This window comes from Carcharodon carcharias, chromosome 1, assembly GCF_017639515.1.
Source record: "Carcharodon carcharias isolate sCarCar2 chromosome 1, sCarCar2.pri, whole genome shotgun sequence".
NCBI lineage: Eukaryota > Metazoa > Chordata > Chondrichthyes > Lamniformes > Lamnidae > Carcharodon > Carcharodon carcharias.
Window position 1 is genome coordinate 208,866,827 of NC_054467.1, and position 13,344 is coordinate 208,880,170.

Below are 13,344 nucleotides of genomic sequence, written 5' to 3' on the forward strand. Positions count from 1 at the left end.
AGGTCAGAGGCTAGGAACTGTGCGACAAGTAACTCACCTCCTGATTCCCAAAGCCTGCCCACCATCTACAATGCATAAGTCAGGAGTATGATGGAATACTCCCCACTTTTCTGAATGAGTGCAGCTCCAACAACACTCAAGAAGCTTGACACTGTCCAGGACAAAGCAACCCTCATGATTGGCACCACATCCACAACCATTCACTCCCTCCACCACGGACGCACAGTAGCAGCAGTGTGTACCATCTACAAGATGCACTGCAGGAATTCACCAAGGCTCCTTCGATAGTACCTTCCAAACCCATGACCACTACCATCTAGAAGGACAGGAGCAGCAGATAGATGGGAACACCACCACCTGGAAGATCCCCTCCAAATCAATCACCATCCTGACCTGGAAATATACCGCCATTCCTTCACTCTCACTGGGTCAAAATCCTGGAACTCTCTTCCTAACAGCACTGTGGATGTACCTACACCACATGGACTGCAGCAGTTCAAGAAGGCAGCTCAACACTACCTTCTCAAAGGCATTAGCAATGGGCAATAAATGGTGGCCCAGTCAGCGAAGCCCACATCCCAAGAATGAATAATAAAAAATAATCCAGCACTCTATCTATACTCATGTATTACCATGAGCCTTGTCTTATGTATTAACCTTTGTGTGGCACCTTATCAAATGCCTTTTGGAAATCCAGGTATACTACATTGACTGATTCCCCTTTATCTAACCTACTATTTACCCTCAAAAAACTCTAATACATTTTTGAAACAGGATTTCCCCTGAGTAAAACATGTTGATTTGTTCTAATCGTACTCTGCTTTTCTAAGTGCATTGTTAAGACTTTCTTTATAGTAGATACCAACATTTTCACAACAACTGATGTTAGGTTAACTGGTCTGTGGTTCATTATTTTCTCTCTCCCTCCTTTCTTGAAAAGCGGTGTAACATTTGCCAACTTTCAATCTCATGGGACCTTTCCTGAATTGGAGGAATTTTGGAAAATCATAGCTTGTGCATCCACTATCTCTGAAGCTCTCCTTTAAAACCCTAGGGTGTAGGCCATCAGGTCCTGGGGATTTGTCATATTTTAGTCCTTTAAATTTCTCCAATATTTTTTGTCTGCTGATATTAATTTCCCTAATTTCCTGACTTTTTTTACCACTAGGCTACTGTATATTTCTGGCATGGAACTTGTGTCTTCTACTGTGAAGACTGACACAAAATATTTGTTTGATGCCTTTGCCATTTCCTCATTCCCCATGGTAATATCTCCTGTCTCTGCTTCTGCTTCAAAGGGACCAATGTTTACATTAGCTACTCTCGTCCCTTTTATATACTTATAAAAACTCACAGAATCACAGTGTAGAAGAGGCCCTTCGGCCATCGAGTCTGCACCGACATGTGAGAAACACCTGAACTACCTACCTAATCCCATTTACCAGCACTTGGCCCATAACCTTGAATGTTATGACGTGCCAAGTGCTCATCCAGGTACTTTTTAAAGGAAGTGAGGCAATCCGCCTCCACTACCCTCCCAGACAGTGCATTCCAGACTGTCACCACCCTCTGGGTAAAAAAGTTTTTCCTCACCTCCCCCTAAACCTCCTGCCCCTCACCTTGAACTTGTGTCCCTTCATGACTGACCCTTCAACTAAGGGGAACAGCTGTTCCCTATCCACTCTGTCCATATCCCTCATAATCATGTATATCTCGATCAGGTCGCCCCCTCAGTCTTCTATGCTCCAATGAAAACAAGCCAAGTCTATCCAATTTCTCTTCATAACATAGCATCCTTCTGTCATCACCCTCTGTCTCCTACAACTAAGCCACTTTTGAATCCACCTTATCAAATTACCCTGTATCCCATGTGCATTTGCCTTCTTTATAAGCCTCCCATGTGGGACCTTGTCAAAGGCTTTGCTGAAATCCATATAAACTACGTCAACTACACTACCCTCATCTACACACCTGGTCACGTCCTCAAAAAATTCAATCAAATTTGTTAGGCATGACCTCCCTCTGACAAAGCCATGCCGACTCATACTGACTCACACAATCTGATTTTATAATTCTGGCTAGTTTACTCTCATATTCTATTTTTTATCTTTAAAACAACTTTTTGGGGGTCCTTGCTGGTTTCTAAAACATTCCCAATCCTCAGACTTGCTATTGTTTATTGCAACATTGTAAGCCTCTTCTTTTAATCTAATACTATGCCTAACTTCCTGATTGAATGATGCGTGGGTATTTCTTGTTGAGTTTTTGTATTTCAATGGAATGTATTTTTGTTGAACATTTTGAATTGTTTCTTTAAATGTTTCTCACTGGTCATTTACCACTATACCTTTGAGTCTATTTACCAAATTAATCTTCGTAAGTTCTCCCCTCGTACCCATGTAATTGGCTTTGCTTAAGTTTAAGATTTTTGTTTGTGATTGGAATATGTCACTTTCAAAATTAATATGAAATTCAATGGTATTATGATCACTATTTCCCAGTGAATCTTTTACTACAACTTTATGAATTAACCCTTCTTCATTACACAATATCAGATCTAAGTTAACCTGATCCCTATACAGTTCCACAATGTACTGCTCCAAGAAACTATCATAAAAACATCCTATAAACTCATCTTCTAGACCCCTCTTGCCAATTTGATTGTCCCTGTCTATATGAAGATTAAAGTCCGGCACAATGATTACATTTCCTTAGTTACAAGCTCCCATAATTACTGTTAGGGGGCCAATAAACTACTCCCTCCAGTGTTTTCTGACTCATGGTGTTCCTAATTTCCATTCATACTGATTATACTTCATGATCTTCCAAGTCCGCATCCTTTCTCACTAATGCCCTCATGTAATCCTTTACTATCAGGACTACCCCTCCTCCTTTGGTCTCCTGTCTTTCTGAAATATTGTGCACCCTGGAATATTTATATCCCAAATTTGATCATCTTATAACCATATATCTCTAATTATGATTAGATCAAAATCCTTTACCTCTATTTGTGCCACTAGTTCATTTATTGCAGATCCTTCAGGAATTCAGAGAAAGAACTTTTAATTTCAATTGTTTTACTTCTATTCCCTGCAATAATCTTATTCGCTGATGTGCAATTTTTGTTAAACTCTCTGTTCCTTCCAGTTCCACTCTGCATGTCTTTACCCACATTTTGGTACCTCGACCTTTCTCCTTGGATTTCTAAATCTCCCTTCACCTGACCATTATTCCCCTCTTCCTGTACAACCTCCCCACCCAAATCCTGTTAGTTAAAGTTCTGTCCACAACCCTATTTATATGACTGGCCATGAGGAGTTATCCTTAACCCTAGCACCAGGAAGGCAAAATAATCTTTGGAATTCCTGGTCACAGCTGCAGTATCTATACCCCTGATTATACCCTCTCCTATCATTGCCACATTCCTATTCGCTCCCCCCACAGGAATGGCATCCTTCACTATGGTGTCATGCCTAGCCCGCTCATCCACTTTATAGTCCTCCTCATCCACATGAGTAGCAAACATCTCATACTTGTTGGACAAGGTCAGGGATTGAGGTTCCTCCATCAATACATGCTGATTTCCCCATACCTGCCTGACTTTCAGTCTCAGATTGCTGTCCCTGACCATTGACCAATTCAAATTTTGCCTAAACTAAGGGGACTTACTAACTCCTGGGGAAAAAAGGTCCAGATAACTCTCCCTTCCCTGTTGTCCCACAATGTCTGCAACTCAGACTCCAGCTCAGCAACTCTTAGGCCGAAGTTGCGTGAGCTGCAGATATGATTGTCTGGGAGTGCAGTATATTCCACAAATTCCTACATGCTGGAGTCAGGGCACACCACCAGTCCAGCCTAATTTATTTACTTAGTCAACTAGTTAATAATTTACAAAGCTAAAGTAATAAAAAGTTGTACTTTCCTAGCTTGGAGCCAAAGGAAGAAAACTCTCCCAACTACTGCGGGGGCGGGTGGGGGGGGGGGGGAGTAGGTGAAGAAAAGTAGAAAAAGAAGCATCTCTTTCCCCATGTGTAGCAATTCCCACATGATTCAAATTCCCAACTACACACACTGTCCACATGTCACTCAAGTTTAAATATAGATTAACAGTCAGGCTCTGACATAGAACTTTCAACAAGTGAGTTAACTCTGAATCTAAATTTAAATGTGTGAGATGCAGAGAGTGTGTAGTTGGGAACTTGACTCATGTGGGAATTCAGCGTACAGGGGGAAAAGAGGTGCTTCACACTTGAGGTTGAAAGTTATGTCAGAGCCTGACTCAATTTAAATTTAGACTAGAGGAAAAAAACCCACCAGAACTTAGCACATGAGCCAAATTCCCATCTATACACTCCAATATTGTTTCCTGTTCGTGCATTCCCTTACTCTGGGCCAAAAGTCTCTGTTGTTCACAACACAGGAATGGGAGCTCATGCTCAGATTGAAAAGACCTAATTTGAGAGGATTTGAAGAGAGGCTGGAAGACTTTCTTAACTTGAGCTGGAGAGAGAATTGCCAGGAAAAACCCTTTGCTCTGAAAGACAGTTCTGGGTTAAAAATGGCCAGGTTGTGAAAGAAAGGAATGGAAGTAAATCCTTAAGAGCTGGGAATCACTTTGGGCTGGTTTCAAACAATCACTACTTAAGGGACGGTGTGAAATGGGTTTTCCAAATGTGTTAAAAGTAAGAGGGGTAAGTTCTGTTCTGTAGCTTAAAGTATAGGTTGCTTACTAAAATAGTATTTAATGAAATCCTTTTAGTCTGTTTGCTATGGTAAAAGTTTTAAAACGTGAAATCGTGTTGTGTCGCCCTTTCAGCCACCAGCAGGAAGTTCAAATATCTTTTCTTAAAATTAACAGTCTCTACAGGGATTGTAATAAGAGGTACAGAGGCACCTTGGAGTGCATATCTGCAGATCCATAAGGAAAGCAGAACAGGCAGATAAGGTGATTAAACACATAGGATACTTTTGTTTATTGGTCAAGACAGAGTTTAAGAGCAGCGAGCTTATGTAGAACTATATAAAACACTAGTTTGACCACAGCTTGAATATTGTGTACAGTTCTGGTCACCACCTTACAGGAATGATATGATTGCACTAGAGACCATACAGAGGATATTTATAAGGATATGTCCAGGACTGGAGAATTTTAGCTGTAAAAGATCGGAAAGGCTGGGTTTGTTTTCTTTAAGACAGGAGGCTAAGGAGTGATTTAACTGAGGTGTTATGGGACTGAGATCGAGTGGATAGGAAGGATCTATTTCCAGTTGCAGAAAAATCAATTACTAGGCAGCATAGATTTAAAGTAACTGCTAGGATTAGAAAGAAGTCGAGGAGAATTTTTTTTTTCACCCTGAGGATGGTCTGGAACCCATCGGCTGTAAGGGTGGTAGAGGCAGAAACCGTAATGGTGCTTAAAAAAAAACTTAGATATGTAGTTGCAAGGGCTCTAACCTACAGTGTTATGAACCAAGAGCTGGAAAGAGGATAATGATGAATGGCGCTTTTTTGGCCAGCAGAGAAATGATGGACTAAAGGCCTCCCTTCTGTGCCATAATATTCTAGTCTTATTCTTTTCTGCCTGTCCACTTGCTTTGAGGTTTTGTACACATGCCTCTGATTCTCTGTTCCTCCAGACCCTAACTTACACTGATTTGTGTTTTACACCGAGATGTCCTCGTGCTTCCCCACATTGAACCCCGTCTGCCTGTTTTCAATTCTTCTTTACACAGAGAATAGGCATATGCAGTAAACCTGTTTCCCATACCTTCAAGCATGTTGGTCCTCTTTACCTGAGGCAGAGATCAGATTGTACAAATGCTGGGTAGCCTGAAAATGTAAGTCAGGGTCAGTGTGGTCTCCTTGGCTAGTTTTAATCACCTAAGGAGATCAGAAATGAATTTTCCAGTTCCCCCCCCACCCCACCAACCGCACACCTCTAAGGTTATCTGGTTTTCATTTCTCCTTGATGGTTACATGGCTTCAAGTGGGTAGGTAACATCTGCATCATGAGGAATAAGACATAACAACACTTTAGGATAATCCAGGTGGACCAATTGGCCTTAAGCAAACAAAATGTTGAACAAGCTACAGATTGGAGGTCAGTATTTGTAGTATACTACTTGCTTAGTATTACTTAGATAAAAAGTTGGATGAAATGGATGCAGGACTTGCAGGATTAAATAAATGTGTGCTACTGCCATGTGGTAACAACTGGAGGCATGAAAGTAACCAAAGTGAAGTGAAACAAAATGCACATTTCCAGGAACTTTAAGGTATTTTGCCTCTGGCAGCCCACAAGTCACTGAAGTCTATATAAATGAACAGCATACGACCATTAGAAACTAGAGTGCCAAGCAATATTCTAATTATTATATAGGATTTATGGACAACACTGCCAAAGGCCACTTATTTTTTGTGCATCCCTTGTTGCCCTGAAGAGTAGGCTTTTCTTTGAATCACTGCACTTTGGGGTTATGGTGTCTGATCACCCTCCCTGTTCCTGGGCCCCAAATGGTGCTAGGTAGGTAATTCATGATATTGTGCCTGCAACATAGAAACAAGGAGTAGGCCATTCGGCCCTTCGAGCCTGCCTCACCATTCATTATGATCATCCAACTCAATAGCCTGCTCCCGCTTTCTCCCCATATCCTTTGATCCCTTTCGCCCCAAGAGCTATATCTAACTCCTTGGAAACATACAATGGTTTGGCCTCAACTACTCTGTGGTAACGAATTCCACAGGCTCACCACTCTCTGGGTGAAGAAATTTCTCCTCATCTCAGTCCTAAGTGGTCTATCCTGTATCCTCTGACTGTAATCCCTGGTTCTGGACTTCCCCACTATTGGGAACATCCTTCCTGCATCTACCCTGTCTAGTCCTGTTAGAATTTTATAGGTTTCTATGAGATCCCCCCCACCTCATTCTTCTGAACTCCAGTGAATATAATCCTAACCGACTCAATCTCTCCTCATATGTCAGTCCTGCCATCCCAGGATTTAGTCTGGTAAACCTTCGCTGCACTCCCTCAATAGCAAGAACATCCTTCCTCAGATTAGGAGACCAAAACTGCACGCAATATTCCAAGTGTTATCTCACCAAGGCCCTGTATAATTGCAGTAAGGCATCCCTGCTCCTGTACTTGAATCCTCTGGCTATGAAGGCCAACATACCATTTGCCTTCTTGACCACCTGCTGCACCTGCATGCATATCTTCAGTGACTGGTGTACAAGGACACCCAGGTCTCATTGCACGTTCCCCTCTCTCAATTTATAGCCAGATAATAATCTGCCTTCCTGTTTTTGCTACTGAAGTGGATAACCTCATATTTATCCACATTATACTGCATTTGCTATGCATTTGCCCACTCACTGCATCCTCCTCACAGCTCATCCTCCCACCTAGCTTTGTAAGAATAGTTTATATATGTCCAAATCAGGTTAAACGTGGCTTGAAACTGGTTTTCCACATCATTGATCTTATCCTTCTCACTGATAGAAGTCAAGGAGAAGAAGGCTCTGTCAAAATACACAGTGAGTTGCTGCAGTGTGTCTTTTAGATCTTACATACTACAGCTACAGTAAACCAGTCTTGTGTTGTGGATATTGAGTATAGTAAATAGAGCACCAATTCTATCTTGGCTGGTGCGGGTCTTCATGATGTTGCTGTTGCACCCTAGTACGTGAGAGTATTCCACCATATTTCTAACATTGTCAATTGTGATAGATTTTGAAGGATCAGTACATAAGCTGCTCATTATACTTTGCTTCTATCTCATTTTAGCCAGGAATGGTAGGGCTGGTCCAGTAAACATTTTGTCAATGGCTGCATCAATTATCCAACCCAAGCTCACGTTGGCAGCATAACTCTTCCTTCACAAGCAATGTCTTCATTTACCATAGTTTTAGCTGATAAAGGCATTAAGTACATGAAACATTGTCATTAAAATACAGCATTTATTAGAGCAGATTATATATTTTCAAAGCTTGCCTGTCAAATACATAAATAGATTGAATTCAAGTTTAAGACAATAGATATATTTTAAGACAAACTGATTTACAGTATGCTAAAATCTGCCACTTTTGAAAGAGACTAGAATATATGTTAATGAATAATTGGGTAAGGCTCTTTGTGGCACTTTACATAATTAATGACGAAGTTTTTTTCTACTAACAAATAAGTTTCAAACAACATGTTAAAAGCTTCAAGTCAAAGCCAACAATTTGAAAACAGTCACTGTATAGCTAACTGTACAGAAGGATATCATATTGCAAACATCCCTTACATGCAGTTACAACGATATGTTTAAAGAAACAGTCATGTTTTTAATGTTAAAGCATAAAAAACCTCCCATATGCAAACTTTAGAATACACTATTTTAGGGGCTGTGCATAAAATTCATAGAATAAGCTTACATCCAATGCAACATCATTCAAGTTCAAGATTGATATTTGAGTAACCACCTTAGTACTGTATTCCTTTAGCAATTAAAAAAAAATATGAACTGGAACAGAAAAATCTTTCAAAGTCAGCCAAATGAACACTAAATGAAAGATTAACTGTACAGGTGTTGCAGCTACATTATACTAAAATCTGGTATTCAAGTAATACATATACTTGGATGCAGAGCTTCAAAATGCATGCCTCATGTGTTCCCAATCACTTAAGGTCTGATGTGTCAACAATCTTTCACCTGTCCTTGGATGAGACTTAGTTACAAAAACTTGGTGGGGATTATATACAAACACACAGCTCTAGTTTCCAGAGTTAGTGTTCCATGAAAGTGTTGTGAAAATGGTGATGGATGACTCATTCTTTTATTGATACTCAGCCTCAAATAAATATCCCAATAAAGCAAAGGTTTAGGGTATCTCTTGTCTCTATCATAAACCATTTACAGAATTGGTTAAATATACTTTAAAATATTGATTGTATTGAATAAATGCAAAATTTACAACTGCTTATACAATATTCCAATAAAGATTGGGGGGGGGAGGGGGTGCCACGACAGTAATCTAACTTCTCTTACTAAAACTATAATATCATTAGAGTCCTCAAAGCATATGACTACAAAGCAATACAAATCACAGTTAGTGAAAGGCCACTTACACCTAATACTCTATTTATGTCAGGCAGTAATATATCAGTTTTCTTCAAATACAAACATAGCAACAGACTGGAACTAAAATAATTATTTCAACAACTGAGGAATATTTTTTAAAAAGGGGGAAATGTCTGGTTGAAAAGCAAATGCTATTGCAATATCAGAAGTCACCAAGACAGATATTTGATTTACCTTTTCTCCATTACATGTCATACCAAATAAGAGTAAAACAAAATAGAGAAAAGCATAGATGTTCCAATGAACATCCCTACCCACCCCTCCAGAAAAGAACTTAACTTCAAGCTATTTAACTTAGTAGAACTCCAGAGCTTTATTTTTATATATATTTACACACACACAAATTAGTGCAATTATATTCCATAATTTTGAGACCTTAGCTCTATTCCAATGCAACATTTTCTGAAGTTGCTTCCAGCAGCAGCACCATTTTACCCGCACTGCCTAACAGCAGACAATGAAAAAGCTTAAAAACAAAAAACTGCGGATGCTGGAAATCCAAAACAAAAACAGAATTACCTGGAAAAACTCAGCAGGTCCGGCAGCATCGGCGGAGAAGAAAAGAGTTGACGTTTCGAGTCCTCATGACCCTTCCACAGAACTAATGAAAAAGCATTGTTTACTATCAGGGAAGACACAAAGACTTTGATGTTAACTCCCTGTCTAATGCAAACCTGTTAAAATGGAGCAGGGACTTATCCACTCCTTTCCTGCCATGATCTAATTGATTACAAATTTATGCTGGTGGGGTTCTTTTTAAATATGCAAGTTGGGCTCCAAGAAAACCATCAAGATCCAACCCTAAAATTTTAACCAGAGGCCTGAACAATCCTGGCTTCCCTTTCAGGCCAATCAGCTGCCAACTAGATCAGGGTCAGAACATGGCAAGTTTTAATTATGAAGTTTCCTGTGAACTAGGACCCAGGAAATCTTTGACCTCTCTTGCTCCTGGCTTCCACCCGACTCTTGCATCGTGTAACTGTTGGACCTTCTCTCTCACCACTTATTTGATTGCTGGGGGGGGATGGTCCTGTGGATCCCTATAGTCTGAATTTTTGCTCCCCACTACCAGCTAGGCATCGATTCCTACCAGGTTCACAGACAAGCCAGACCCCAAATATGTAAACAGACTTAGAAAGTCAAATCTTTTTGGGCCTCAGCACGCCACATTGGACACTGGCCCAAAACAACCCCATGTATCAATCCAAGACCGCTTTAAAATCAAAGCCAAGTGTCAAAAAGAGCAGTCAAAATTAATGTTAAATTAAAACAGAAAACACAGGAAATGTACAACAGGCCCATCAGCATTTGTTGAGAGCAAAACAGATTGGCATTGTGGGTGATGACCGTTTTATAAAATTAATAGAGGAAGGCTAGAGGACTCCTCTTTGAGGCTGGGACAAATCAGAAAAACAGGACTAAATAAAAAACAAATCAAACTGCTGCAAAGTAAATTGTACAGTTATGAACTTTTCAAAGGTCAGTTGTAAATTTCATGTGAAAGTACAGTTAATTTTGTACAACAGTTTAAGTCACCTGTTTTGTTAACTAAAGTCAATGCTTAAAAAGTGTCCACACACCATTACAATCCTTGCACTGTTTATCTAAATAATTAAGATTTGTGTTTTAAGAGATGCCAATAAAAAAATTACGTTTGAATTATTGCGCATTTATCCCAAATTGATGCACAGAGTTGAAGATTCCAGAAGTAAAATAAACTTTATAATAAATTGACTCCAAACCAGAAGCAGTATACTTTAGACAGGAGTTTTTTCTGTTTATGTGAAGATTAATTTGGACATACAGATCCCAAAATACAGAAGACACACCTTAAGGATTTTGTTCCGCTTCCCCACTTACTGGTTGAACTGGGGAAAATATATCAAGAGTGGTGATCACACTACAAGCATGAACAAGGAACCACTTACCTGGTGCTTAATTAACTTCAGGGGGGAAAAAAACGGTTCCCAAAGAGTTGTATTGGACTCAAAATGTTAACTTTGTTTTTCTCCCTACAGATGCTGCCAGACCTGCTGAATTTTTGTTTTTATTTCAGGTCTCCAGCATCCGCAGGATTATATTTTTATTAAAATTGGGCAGTTTGGAAGTTGTGCAGCTTGTGGGGGGGGGGGGGGGGGGGTGCTCGGAACAAGGTCCTGCATGGGGGAGAATCAAAATGCATGAGTGGAAGAGTAAGGCTTTCAACCAAATAAATATTCAATGAAACTGTTACTGATTGCCAGGATCAACAGGAGAAATGCATCTGACCAGTCTGGGATCCTGAAATCTAATAAAATGCCTACAACCCCAATCTTATTAAATTATTGCATTAAATCAACAGACTAATGAGTATTTTTTATTTTAAAAGATATTCACAATATGCACCTAATCACAGCTCAAGCTGTCATACTGGTTCAGTTTATAAAAAGATTAAAATATTCAAATATGATGTGGAAAATGGTGACAATGAGTTTGTGTACATTTTGTTGTGAGTACACAAAATTAAATATTTAAACTGCATTAACAATCTAACCCAGTAATAAATGTGTGTAAATCTGTCTGATTCAATGGTTTGGATTTGTAGAATTACACATCTTTTACCTCCAGTTTAGATTTAAGTAACATATTAAAGATTCACTTACAGGAGTTAAAAAAATACTCATAACCTGGGACTTCTCAACTTACTATTCAAGCCAATTATAAAAGATGCATCAAAACATTGATATCCTAATTTACACAGATGAGATTATGTAAACAGTTGAAGATCTGTTATTCCATACTTATGATTTTGTCTTTTACACAACACTTGAGGTGATGCTTATTTAAAGTACATAAAAGGTTGGAATTGTTTGAAAAATTATTGTAGCATACGAAAAAAAGCAAAGTTTCTAGGACTGACAAACATGAACACAATTTTCAACCTTTAGGTGATATAACTGACGTCAAATAAACACTAATAAAAATGTTTACACTACAAAAGTGTCTCCGCCCAGCTTCAAAAGAACCCAGCTCCTGTGAAGTACGTGTTGGCTTCCAAAATAAGTGCTTTTGTGTAGACTGATATCGTATAATAAAGAGTAAGAAAATCCTGTGTGCTGAAGATCGTATCAGACAGTGCAAACCCCAACATGGATGGAATGAAGCCTCTACCATATTCAACCATCCAAGTTCCAGCACTCCAGCGGACCGATGTGGCTTCGCCTATAGAATGGACTATAGTATCACCTGCAGGAATACAAAAAGGAGTCATATTTTAGGCCAGGTGAGCAAAATTCTTCCACCAGTATCCAGAATGAACACTCAACCCATTTGGAATCTGTATCTCCCTTCATCTGAAACAGGAAATCTGACGACTTTTGAATTGGCTGACATGAGTAGCATTAATTATGCCGATAATTAGGTGCATCCAAGCATTCTATCTGCCTGCCCATTGTAAAACTGACCTGATATTAGCTCATTGACTACAAGGGGCAGATGATGTGCTCTGCCAGATTATGCCCATGTAGTGAAAATGAAAATAACCTCAATACGTTTTAATCCATTGATCACAAATTTATACACAATTGTTAATTGTTGACATTACCAGATCTAGGTGTTCTAATTTGCCTGTGACTTGTTGAAATGACATGTAAGGTGGATACACCTTCTTTCTTGAGATTTATTGCAGGCATCATTGAGCAGACAGTAGTGGAGAAGCCTCAGACTTTGCAACTGTCAAACTGGTTTGAGATGCTTGCAATGTGTGTGGACGAAAGCAAGGTTTGCAAGGTGGATGAGCAGACTGGCCATAGCACTATGGTACTGGAGGCCGTTCAAGCTGGAGGAGTATAAAGGAGTAGTAGTGGACAAGTAGTAGTATAAAGGAGGAGTAGTAGATGGTATGGGGGATTGACACTTGGACTCTTGCTCTTTGCTGCAGAGGGCAAATACAGTGTTGTCTGCCTGGTGCTAGTGTTTGGGACATCTGCTCAGGGCTGCAGAGGAACATGCAATGGGAGGGGGAGGATCCAGTTGCCACACGTAGGCACCAACGACATAGGCAGGACAAGGAAGGAGGTACTGTATAGCCAGTCTGAGGAGGTGGCACCTATTTAAGGAGCATAACCTCAAAGGTAATTAACTCTGGATTAATTCCCCCCCACCCCCCCTGCCCCCGCCCCCGCCCCCCCCCCCCCCCCCCCCCCCCCCCCCCCCCCCCCCCCCCCCCCCCCCCCCCCCCCCC

The 13,344-nt window shown here is 40.1% G+C and overlaps 1 protein-coding gene across 1 annotated transcript in view; it reads right to left on the reverse strand.

Moving 5' to 3' along the window:
* Nucleotides 1–7,939: 7,939 nt before the first annotated feature.
* sigmar1 (sigma non-opioid intracellular receptor 1) overlaps nucleotides 7,940–13,344 on the reverse strand; it is a 29,343-nt gene continuing 23,938 nt past the window's right edge. The window contains exon 4 of the mRNA XM_041197621.1: nucleotides 7,940–12,347. Within this exon, the coding sequence (XP_041053555.1) occupies nucleotides 12,118–12,347 (230 nt within the window). The 3' untranslated portion in view covers nucleotides 7,940–12,117. The remainder of the gene's footprint in view (nucleotides 12,348–13,344) is intronic.